Source organism: Nilaparvata lugens, chromosome 2 (genome assembly GCF_014356525.2).
Source record: "Nilaparvata lugens isolate BPH chromosome 2, ASM1435652v1, whole genome shotgun sequence".
In the NCBI taxonomy this organism is placed as follows: Eukaryota; Metazoa; Arthropoda; class Insecta; order Hemiptera; family Delphacidae; genus Nilaparvata; species Nilaparvata lugens.
In genome coordinates, this window is record NC_052505.1 from 71,637,560 (window position 1) to 71,650,149 (window position 12,590).

The window sequence follows — 12,590 nt, forward strand, 5'->3', positions numbered from 1 at the left end:
TTTGGTCATGCATAGGCAAACATCCTTCAACCTTGTTCAATTGACTTATTGTAATTTCATACAAGTGGGGAAATGCATGCTTCTTGTACAATTTTGATCAATTTCAATTAATTCATAGTATAGTTATAATTCACAATTACCCCATTTTCATATTTAATATGAGTTATTCATGTAGAACTCATTATAGATTTCTGTGTTGACTGAAACGTGAAGAAGTGCAGCACAGTAGAGTGTTTATTTCAGACTATAGATGCTTTTCAGCTTCATTTCCATAGTAATTGCTCACATTTTTGCAAATTTAATTCATTAGTAATATTATGTTGCTAAATGCCGAATTTAATATGTTGCAATTTTTTGTTCACTTTTGCCAAATTTGTTTGCTGAGGTTGATGCCCACATGAGCTTTAGGCTTTAGCGTGGGTAATGAGACGGGTGGACCTACAGTTTTAGGTTGGTTCCGAACCATCCGGAAAGCGATTTTTTGAAACTCATACATGGTAGAGGAGTTTGACTCTCAAAGTGGTTGCCTTACAAAGGGAGTAGCAGGCGCGTAGATTTCGTAGATGATCTTATCGCCCCACAAAACCAAATCGCTACCCAAACATGGATCGCTTTTATGAGTCATGTACATTTTATCAAACTTCATGCACTCCATCAAGATTAAATTTATTGTGTGATTTTTTCAACATTCCCAGCAGATTTTCCAATTATTCATACCTGTAAACCTCTATAAAATCGGCATTTCTTGTATTTGAGTTTAAGCTGTAAAGCAAAAACGTCGAAGCGGATATTCACTGATTTGCAGATATTCGTGAGTGGAAAAATACTCGTACTGTATATCGATCGGTGTAAATATCAATAATATTGTAAGTGATAATGTGGTGACTTGCATTAGACCTACAGTGGAGTGAACATTGTCTTGCATGAACTATTAAACAGTTTTCACAGAAATCAAGATGTTTCAAGTTTATAAACAGTACAATATAAAAATGAATGAGGAACACTTCCAATTTAATTCAATAGGATTCATAACCAGATTGAAAAACAGATTGTCAGTTTGATTTATTTTTATTTATATATTATTACAAAAAGCTACATACATTTTTGCATTCTCCTTCAAGATTATACATCCTTTTTATTTGAATATTATACAGAAGAATAAAATGTTTTGAATATCACATGAGATCATTAATAAGCTATTAAGACAATTTTTATATTATTTTTTACTGAAGATTCCAGGCCCAAAATTCTACAAAAAATATGAATTGCGCTCTGAAAATTACGAATTGAAGATGTGAATGGGATGGGAGATAAACTGTAAAATCAAATAGATTACCAAATAATGCTGGAGAACAAATCAAATCTCCACAGAAATTAATTAATTATAAGTGAGTAATCGCAAAACGATATGAATACATTGTGCATTAATAGAATGCATGAGTTTTACATTTTATTCTGAAATTGGATTCTCAAATTCTTATTAGATTAAATAAACTTCTAAAATTTGAATCAATATTGTATGAATGCTTTGATTGCATCATTCAGAGAAAGAAACAAGACTCAAGAAGAACTCAAAGGAATGCATCTCCGAATATCAAATTTACTCTACTAACATTTTTGAAAAATTATCCTTAAATCACAGATTAGTTATCACTATGAAAATTTTTATCCTTATGATATTACTACAGAGTAATAAATATTATTAATTTAAATTTTGGATCTAATTACAGTAAAATTTTACAAAATGGCAGGACTCTTAATTAATATGAAATTTTAAACATGTATCTCACACAAAAGACTAAAGTCATCTATGTAATTGCGCACAAATAATAATCATCACACATTCTTATCCTTAAATGGCAAACATTCTCTGTTCATTTCAAGAGCTAGTCTAGATGTACAAAAAAATCATGAGCAGCTTGGCATGCAATATGAGCACCAGATAATCCAAAACAGAAATGAAATCAAATCAAATTCTGGCTTTACAGTCATTTACTTGGTGTGAAATGAATTTTTTAATTACTTGTTACGGCTATGACGCTATGGCCATCTATCTCTAGACAGATGAATATGCTATGGCACTTGGCTATCAGTAAGAAATGCATCAATTTGCAAGTGATGCAGATTATATGTGATAAAAATGATTATAGATAAATGGAATGTTAAGATTCACAGCGTTTAAAAATTCAGAGTATTCGCCGTTAAAAATGTTATACAGTACATACATATCACGTCCAACTGAAAATAAAAATCACAAAATAACAACAATCAGAATAGAAAATAGATTTACTTAAAACTAAAATATTTCACAATTTTACAATTTTTACATAGATTACAGTTACATGTTAATAATTTAAAATCATTGCAAACCAAAGTAAGACAGATCATTATTATTCGTAGCTTAGATGCCGAAACATAGCCTACTGTACCAGTACTCATCTATTTATTCACACTTGATTCACTTCTATTCACAAATGTGAAAAGAATTAATTCATTAATAGTGACACAACATAATGGAAATATTAGGCTCTATCAATAGTAGAACTAAAGTTGTCGAAATAGTTTTTTGAATTGGGAGCAGCTTCATAGTTATGAATTCAATCATGTTTTAATGTTTAAATGGATAGCTTCAGATTGACAAGTACAAACTACCAGAAGGATTTGAAATATTACAGTAGCCTATATCCTCATAAGGAGTACAGTAAACTAAAAATTCAGAGTATTCCAGTAAACTGAGTCCTGAAGCTGAGAGTTCAGGAGACAGTCTCAGTTGGCATACTCACTTTTTAAAACTCAGTATGAAAAAAAAATACTAGCAGTGGCACCTGATACGATATTTTAATATATCTTTAAGACAAAATTTTCAATAAAGTAAGTTCGTGTGAAACGAACTTGGAAGTGACTATAATTTCTAATAATCAAAACCTTTTAACAACTTTGACGTCTATTAATCTGCGGAATGTATTAGTTGCATTCGAACTTCTTGCTGAAACCTATCAAACGGATGTGTCACTCATTTGAATTGATGAGATTAATCTGAGCAAAATGGTAGTTGATAGCAAAATATTGCAAATTTTTATCGATTTTGTAAATATGCTGAAGTACCTACACACTATGATCAGTCTTACTCAGTCGAATGGAAGATAATTTGGTATTCAATTCACGAAGATTAGAATTTTTTTAAACAATACAATTTTCATTGCCAACAACTCAAATCTCCATCTTATACTACACTTCTTTCAGTTCAGTACAAATACATTATACTAACAAAGAAAAAAATTACAAAGTTAAATAAGTTACTTAAAACTACTGACGATCACAAAACACTTCACTAATCATACATTCTACCCTTCACAAATCCCGATCACAATGTGCTTCCTCCAAGTCGAATTCAACTTTCCATTGCAATGAAGCTCAAGGAAGCAATGCCATACAATTTCATGTCAATAAAATTACGTGCAACAATAAACTATTTTCGGCCTTGACCATTCAAGATGAAGGATCAATAAAAACTTTCCAATGAGCAGACAAAAATATTTATAAACTAGTTATTGAATATTAGAAATTCATTAAACCCCAATGAATTATTTCAAAAATTAATTTTTGATAATCCGACGATTATTACCATTTCAGCACAGTTATTCAATAATAAATTTTATTCACTATCACTGGAATTTAAGAGGACTTGGCAATAAATTAATATCTCAGCTAAGAATCTACGTTAAAGACAACAAAATGCTTGTCACAATATTATCATGATATTCATAAAAAGTCATTAGCAACCAAGCACTGATGATAAAAAGAACCACGCTAAAATGAAATTATTTATGAGGATACATGGTTGAAAACACTCCAAGGCATTCTCATGAGCTCTTCAATATTGATGTTGATGACAAGAAACTAGCATTCCATTCGATAAAGATGTATTGATTAAACTCATTGTAAAATGTTCAAAGTGAGATGTTTTACTCTCTCTCTCATGGAAATAAAACTCGAGTAATTAAGATTCGCCAAATCAGAAATTATGGTACAGGCTACAAGTCTTAATCTCTCAGTCTATACATCTCCTAATAATATTATAAGTTAATAGATAAATTAGAAATTACTCGAGAAAGTTATTGTTTCAAAATTGAACAAAAAGGTTACTAAAAGATTCACAATTGAAAAATACACTCTTGAATGGTGGCAATAACCAGGTGGCAACATTAGATAATACACAGAAGTTCTGAATGTTTATTCTTATTGGAATTCATTATTAACAAATTGGAAACATGTTTGTTGATACGATTATTTGATTTTCATTTCGATAATGATAATTACTTGTTTTGAGAGTGGAAAATGGATAAATCTATTGTATTTTGGTCCAATTTTTCTTTGATTACCACATTTGCTAATTTAATTCGACTTCAATTGATATTATACTTGTTGGCACCCAAAACGTGATGACTTTGTTGGCAATCCAGGCATTACTTCACTACTATTCCATATTTCGTTTCTCATTTCCTACATTTATTTTTTCTGCAAGATTCATTCCATGGTATTCTGAACTACAATAATTAACAATAACAAGAGAGGGAGAGCTGGTAAGGTATTGCTTTCATTCTATTTCAGAGTTCAATTATCATTTCGCCGGTAATTAGACAATCGAGTGCAACTCTAATGATTCATTCGTTTAGACGAAACTTGAAATTTATTTTTGTAACGATTTGACAAATCCTCATACTTCTTCCACAGCTCACTGGGTGAAACGTGTCAAATATTAAATCTATTACAAACCCCAATTTAACGTAGGCCTACCTCAAAGGACTAAGTGACCATTTTTCCGTATTTGTTTGGTTGATATTTATTTATTCCATCAAGTACAAATTATAAAAAATTCGGAAAGGCACAATAGGGTAAGCTCAAAACTGTTTTCGTCTCCTATCTATACAACAGACCAAAAGTCCAAATGAGTATTCTTGATAAAGTTGGGTTAGGTATATCAGGGGTTGCTGTTGCGTAAAAGCAGAGTGAGGTTCTATTGGGGTCTGTTACATAGTTATGAAGCTTGTAACGATTATCACAATCATTAATTGAACTTCCATATTGAATCTGTATCAATGGGTACGGTACCTGGACTCAATAAATAACAAAAGATTCGTTTAATCAGGGTATGTTTTTGTTTATTGTTCTAAAGGGGGTTTTGCAGACGTCTAATAAAAATAAAATACTTCCTGTTCACTTGATGAGTAATTTTTTATTTGAATGAAATATACCCTAAATCAATGATTTTTCTCCTAATGACTTGCGTTTTAATATACAGTAGGCTACTTAATACATGTTTTGACTTGTGTACTCTTTCGTATTCTCCATTACCGGTACCTTTTATGTGTAATTTTAGTATAAGTCTTAAGTTAATGAACTTATTTTTATATGGATAATGTTCCTTGCCTTCCTTTTGCTCTTGTGGCCTGATAACAAATAAAACAGTCGTTAGGTCATGTCACAGGCCCTGAAATAGATCAAGTGCGACCAGAAAACTCAGCCAGGTCACCAGGTCACTCAATATTATCATTTTGAATCAAATTCTTTATTTGCCATAATACAATACAATTTCTTCAAAACTATTTTATTCATTTTACGAATAAAATGAGTCTTGACCTTGACTTGCTTATTGCTCTTGTAGCCTGATAATGAATCTTGAATTTCACCGTTGTATTTATCCTCTCAATTATTTTTCATAGTAGTTGTAAAGCTTGTAACAACGAAATAATGGCAGAATATTAGAACGAGCAGTGTTAATTGTGTTAGGAAATTATGATCGATTGATGGGGGAGGGGGGTCTTAGCTGGCCAGCGATCCGCCATTGACCTTGTTGTGGGCCATCATGAGGATGTCCTTCTTCTCTTTGGGGAAGCGCAGTTCGCGGCCGGCGAGCCGCGCGGTCTCGAGTTCGCGCTTGGCGAGACCCAGTTCGCGGCCGAGTGCGCCGGCGTTCTCCTGTTCGCGCGCGATCCAGTCCTGCGCCATCTGTTCGCGCATATCGTCGTCGAGTGCGCGGTTCGAGTAGTGCGCGACCACCTCCTGTCGCGAACACTGTCGCTCGCGCATCGCCTTGAGGCTACCGTTCCAGTGCAGCAGCTGGAACACGGTCATCAACTCCTGGAACTCGAGCATGGTGCGGCCCTTGTTCGTCTCCAGCATGAAGCGGAATGCACCGATGCCTGTGTTCGGGTTGTCCGCCTCCTCCGGCTCCCCCTGCAACACACAAACACCCCACACATTATAACTCAACTAAAATCCAACCTCATTGTTTTATCGCATCAAGAGTACAACATACAACTAATATCCATTACAATGTGAATGAGTTATGGATTATACAAATCTTTTTATGAATAAAAAGCAAAGAAAAAACTCCACGTGAGAGGGAGAGAGTGGGGAATAGTGAAAGTAGAAAATAATGAAAGTGTTAATGGAAAAATTGTAAAGAAAGAGAGGAAAATGGAGAAATAAAATTAATGTTAATGAGTTATAGAAATCAATGTCATTGATCAATCAGCTGATAAAATTATTTATTTGTCATAATACCGTCCAATTTTCAAAACAATATGTACAAATATGAAAATGTGAAAAAAAAAACATTTTTTTAAACATTAATTTCGATAGCGTCTCACCTAACGATAATGTATTATAGGATAAACGGTAGTAGGCCTATATAACGATATGAGACTCAAAAACAATAATGTATTGACTAGGGTTTTATTGAAAATCGAAGACCATTGGAATTATATTGAGATCGAGTGTATTTTTTTAGTTTTTTTCCAAGAAAGAAGCTATTAGCTAAACAAATCGTATTACGGTACTGTTGGAACATGCCTTGCTACGTGTGAGATTTTGCATTGTCAAGTATTTTAGTGGTTGCTGCTTTACTCCACGAATAAATTCTTTGTATTATTTGTAAGTAATTTGCATACGTCCATTGAACTTGACGTCGGAGGGACTCGCTTCCAGGCTAATTTGCATTGCTCATATTGGAGTGCACGACGGTTAAACATATTCTTCCATTAATATTTCACTTGCACTATGTATGCTATTCGAATGAACAAATGAAATGCAGGCTTTAGGACCTTGTTGACAGCGTGGAGCATCACTCATGCTTCCAACTCCTCACCTCGAACGCTTAACATTTGAAACTCATCGTGTCGCTGTTTGGTTTATACAATGAATTAGAAATAAGGAGAAACTACAATCAACTGGATATCTCCATGACTAGCTATTTTGAAAAATCTTATTTCTATACTATTTAAATCTATTTCTAAATCTATTTCTATACTAGTTGGAGATATTGACATACTCAGCTCTTTGAATAATAATTATATTTTGATCTATCGTTTCAACTGCAGATTACTGTAGGAAAATAATTATAGTAGAATTGGATTGAACCAGCAATATTGTAACTTTAGAACTCTCTCATATAGTTCAACTAATAATAGTGAATATCTCAAACTCACGAAGAGGTTTATAAAATGCAATTGTAAACATTATTCAATGTTGCCTTCAAAAAAACTAATATTTGATTAATTTATTACAATTAATTCTCCACGCGGATAGATATATTACAAATTGAATATGGTTATTGTACCTGGAAACATAAAAATGCCATGATTGAATGGTTTTATTGGTGTCAGAGAGAAAATGAGTGTTAGTTTGCCGAGTGGTGAGAATGCAGTTGGGTGGTTGGCAATGAGCTTGGCAAATTTCTCATGTTTCACGGTAGGACGCCGACTCCAGCACTAACTTATCAAGATCTTGAGGGCGTCAACAGAGTTTCTGGCCTGCATGAATGGGCAATGCACATTTCCAGCGCGCATATTCATACGTTCCTGCTGACTGCAAAATATATCTGCAGATCTATTCCGATATTTGAAAGGAGTTTGTGCAACTTTGTGACCGACCAGTGCTCATTAGCATACGGCAAAGAACACAAACCACCAGCGCATCGCGCAGCAAGCATCGAGCACACACCAAATAAGCGACTCGGTGACATAAACTTCGCAATAGAATGTGCTGAAAAAAGTTGTATGTAAATTTCTGATGGTAATAGCTAGATCTCGCTTCAAGTTATGCTCTTGCAAGAGCCTGTTGGATTTATCTGGATAATGCCGCTAAGCGAACTCAACCAGGAAAACCATGTGGGGGCTATTAAATGTCTTGACTTTTAAGTGGATGCATCCCATCCCATCAAGCATCCGTCAGAGGTCCCAGCACAAAATAGTTTCCCGCTTCGATCCTACCAACTAAATCACTCTGAAAAATCAGAGCTTAAATTACATGCGTCGGTGCAGATGTGAAGGCTTCAAAATGACTTTCCACTCTATTTAGCCACATTGCTTTTTTGAACATATTGATATCGTATGTGAATAAATTATAGAACAATTTACGAGGAAGAGCAGAATGTAATCACGTGAAGGAATGTATAAGTTGTGAGCAAACAAATATAGGGGTGAATGTGTCAAGTTGAAAATGTTAGCATAGCTATCAATTACAAGGATATTCGATCTGAAGTAACAAATTTTCTGTTACTTTTTTCTGTTACATTTTCTGCGTTTTTCATACTCCTACACATTGAAAAAATGAGATATTCTAGTTTCAAAGATAAATCAGAAAGAATGATAAACTATGCGAAAAATCTTGTAGTCAGCTAAATAACATCTTGCAACAGAAGAATGTAAACCAACAATTGAGATACTCCGTAGAGATTGTACTCTTTATATGACTATTATTCACTTGAGAAAAATGAATAGCCAAGTTAAAAAATTATAGCATCCGGCTTTTGTAGAACTGTTCAAAATGCACTCTAAGTTTTCTCAACTATTAATGAGAGACACTCAAGAAAATGTGACAGCAGAAAGACTTTGTACCCACGGAGTATGCGAATGCGATTTCGGTTGAGGAGGATAATTAGAAGAGGAAGTTACATCAATTAAGACTATATGCATTGGGAAAATGCACGCAATAATAGAATATGAAGATGCAATTGGAATATTATGAATGAGAAATGTATGTCCATGTTCAGATAATTTGTTCTGCCGATCATTGTTTTGAATTGGATTGTGACTTTCTCTTAGTGTAATGGCTAATTGGCAATAACACTTTATGAAGAAGAAGAGGAAAGAGAAGGAGTAAAAATGAGAAGAAAATTAAAAAGAGTGAAGGTTGGAATCAGCAATTTGCCTTGGCGTAAATGACAAAAAGCAAAGGTGTTTATTCTTATAATAGGAAAGGAGATATGAGGGGGGAGGAGGATGTCATGTCACCGGATGGGTGGTGAGTTGAGGAGGTAAGAGGGGATGATTGGATGAGGGGGTGGGTGAGCTCAGCAGGGTACCGGCTCATAACTCGGGGCATTAGCCTCTGCCCTACATCATCATAACTTTGTTATTTTATTTCCACTGCAAATGACGCGGTCTTCAAACGACGACCGCGACCGCTCAATTTATGGACGCCGACAGGATTTATGACCGCCTCCACCGCCCGCCGGTAGCGCCATGCTCCAATAGAGTTCTCAAAAAATGTCAATGGCGGCGTCAAGTGAGCCACGGGGTGGCAGCCTGTCTTAGCAGGTACCTGACCACAAGCCCAGCGAGCATCAGTCAACACGTAGCACGTCATCACACGTTGCAGACAACATTATTTTTTGGACTTCTTCATTTTATTACTTCAATACTCTTACCTTTCTCTGTTTTTGAACCAGTAAAATTCATTTTTCACATGTCATTTTCCTCTTATTTCAATGATTTCAGGGCTATTACTTCTTCTCTTCCTTCCTCCTCCATCTCCTCCTTTTCCTCTACCTTCTTCTTCTCTTCATTCTCCTTTTTCTTCTTTTCATCATTCTCCTTTTCCTTCTTCTTCTTCTTTTTCTTCTTCTTCTTCTTCTTCTTCTTCTCCTTCTTTTTCTTCTTCAACATCTTCTCCTCCACCTCCTTCTCGTCATTCATCATCATTATCTCCTTCACCATCATCTTCTTCTTCTTCTTCTTCTTCTTTTTCTTCTTCTTCTTCTTCTTCTTCAACTTCATCTTCTTCTCCTTTTCTGTTTCGTGTAGTTCTTCAGGACCTTCTATATAGGAGCTAGGAGGTCCTAGTTCTATTCTTCTTTTTTCGTATTCCTTTCTTCTATTTTTATCCTTCTTCATTATTAACGTTTTTTTTCACATGCACGTTATTTTCTCCTTTTTCGATATGAATTTAGATGTTATTATTGCTACATTTCATACATCTATACGAATTATTGAATCGTATTATCATCGTTGGTTTATTGAATCAATAATTTTAATTTCTATTTGGAATTCGAATTTTGAATATGAGATGTATCAGTCTCGAGAGAAATCTTGGTGCCCATAAGGCCGCTATAATTTCAAGCTTTTCTCCATATATATATATATATATATTATATATATATATATATAAGTATAACTTTTGAACCTTTTGTGTTTAATTCAAACTGTTGTTGTCCTGTAGATGGATTAGATAAGCCACTTACACGAACATTGGTTTTAGAACGTTCGATTTTTTGCCGTCCTCATGAAATCTACCATATTGAACGGAACTTGGCGAACACATGAGCACACCATCTGTTTGCCAAGTTATGTTTAATATATATTAGGATGGTAAAAGATCGTAAGTCCAAAAATTGATGTGTGTGTTACTAGACATACGGGATCAAAATTGTATATTACAACCAATATATTTAATTGGAAGTTGGAGAATGTTGAGTGAGTTTGTAGTTACCTTGAAGGAAGCCCTGGCCTCTGCCACAGCCTTCTCGATGAAGCTGTCCGATATCCGCCTGGACGGGTGCTCGTTGAACACCGAATTCATGAGTGCTATTTTGGCAGCACTTCGCCTCGCCTCCGCCTTCGTCTGACAATTCTGAAACAGTCATTGAACAATTCAAGACAGTCCTATCAAAATTAAAATTGTTTTTATCGCATGAAAAATACGATGCTAGGAACTTTGGGACCAACACTTTTTGGGACTAAAGGGTCCCAACATAAGAGAGGATGTCTCTTCACAGTTAGTCTCCAACAGGTGGTTGGAAATTTTTCTTTAAAAGTCGTAAACACATAGAATTGGCAAGTCAGAGAAGCCTTTTGAGGGAGTGTGTAATAAAAATAGATAGTTTATATATACTCCGTACTCAGAACTTTATACTATCTCTTTATATGAAGTAATCAAATGGTCTTACACAGCATCCTTTTCACCTGGAAAGATTGGGCTTCTATGTGCCGACTGTTTCTCGTGGGAGGTATTTTTCGTTTTTTATACCAAGATCTCGAACGTTGCAAAATTATAACTCACCAATCAATCGATTCATGAGGCTTTTCAACACAGTATCTCGTAATCTCAATATATTCAATTCGTCTTTGAATGCTTTTATAAAGTCATGTTCTGTGCTACTGAAATATTAGTTGTTTTATCAATTGTTAACTTGAAGCACTCTATCTCCTCTCTACTTCTGCTCTCTATCTCTAAATATCTATCTCTATCTTACCTCTTCTCTATTTTAATCTTTTCTTTGTAATTTTGTTTAGTTTAATTATTCAACTCTTTTTTTTTCTTATTTTAATTCAACTTATTTATATTGCACGGTACAAATATAATGATATAAATAATGTATTCTATTCTAAGATTCATCAATTTTGAAGCTTGTTTCAATTTCTGTATAAGTTGTATTTTTTCTTCTGCTGTATTATTTTGTGTGGAGTGCGGTTTTGGGCAGAGTGCCTGTCACATCCACACTGATGTACTACATTGTATCATCTTTTTTTCAATAAATTGAAATTGAAACTCAAACTATTCTGAAAATGAATCTATGAATGCTTTCCATTCAGTGGCAAAAGTGTGTGAGCCTTTCAAAAGGACCGACTTGTTTGCTAATCACCTCGCAGGTAGAGACCCCGTACTTGGTGGCGAAATACCTCTTTTTCTTAGTTAGTAGCAAAATACCTACCTAGTCCTAAAGTTCCGGTCACCGAAGAAAACAATCTACAAGAAATAGATATCACAATGTGAACGATAACGAATCTTATGTATCATCGCAACTAATAGTAATATTATAATACAGAACAATAATAGTTGATTCTTACAGATATAGAATGCTTCATCTAACATCTACCATCTTTTAATACCCACATTGTTCACAAGAGATTTGGAATGTTACACAAAATAGAAAAGTAAAAAATGAACAAAGAAAATCATGGTTGGATAAGAAGGATCTGAATACTAGAATAACGATTTAGTTTCACCTCAACTTATATACCACTCGTATTATTTGGAAAAGCTCAAGTGCTAAGAATGTAGTAAAAATGAGTAGCATTAAAAATGTTTGTAATGGTAATAAAGTTACATATGACATGTAAATTGTACAATGTACATAATTATCTTATTGGTTGAGAATTCAAAATCTAGCATATAAGATGGCTGTAGATCATGGGAAGCATTAAAATATAGTATTGTGGAGAAGGATATGGGAATATAATTTCAGATATTTGTTATGACGAGTACATGTCTACATGACAATAGGAAAGTAGGTTTAGCTTTCCAAA

The 12,590-nt window shown here is 34.2% G+C and overlaps 1 protein-coding gene across 2 annotated transcripts in view; it reads right to left on the minus strand.

Moving 5' to 3' along the window:
* Positions 1–1,049: 1,049 nt before the first annotated feature.
* LOC111043985 (protein limb expression 1 homolog) overlaps positions 1,050–12,590 on the minus strand; it is a 35,973-nt gene continuing 24,432 nt past the window's right edge. For both annotated transcript variants that reach the window (XM_022329033.2, XM_022329034.2), the window contains exons 3-4: positions 10,774–10,914; positions 1,050–6,237 (exon numbers count right to left, since the gene is read on the minus strand). In XM_022329033.2, the coding sequence (XP_022184725.1) occupies positions 5,824–6,237; positions 10,774–10,914 (555 nt within the window). In that variant the 3' untranslated portion in view covers positions 1,050–5,823. The remainder of the gene's footprint in view (positions 6,238–10,773; positions 10,915–12,590) is intronic.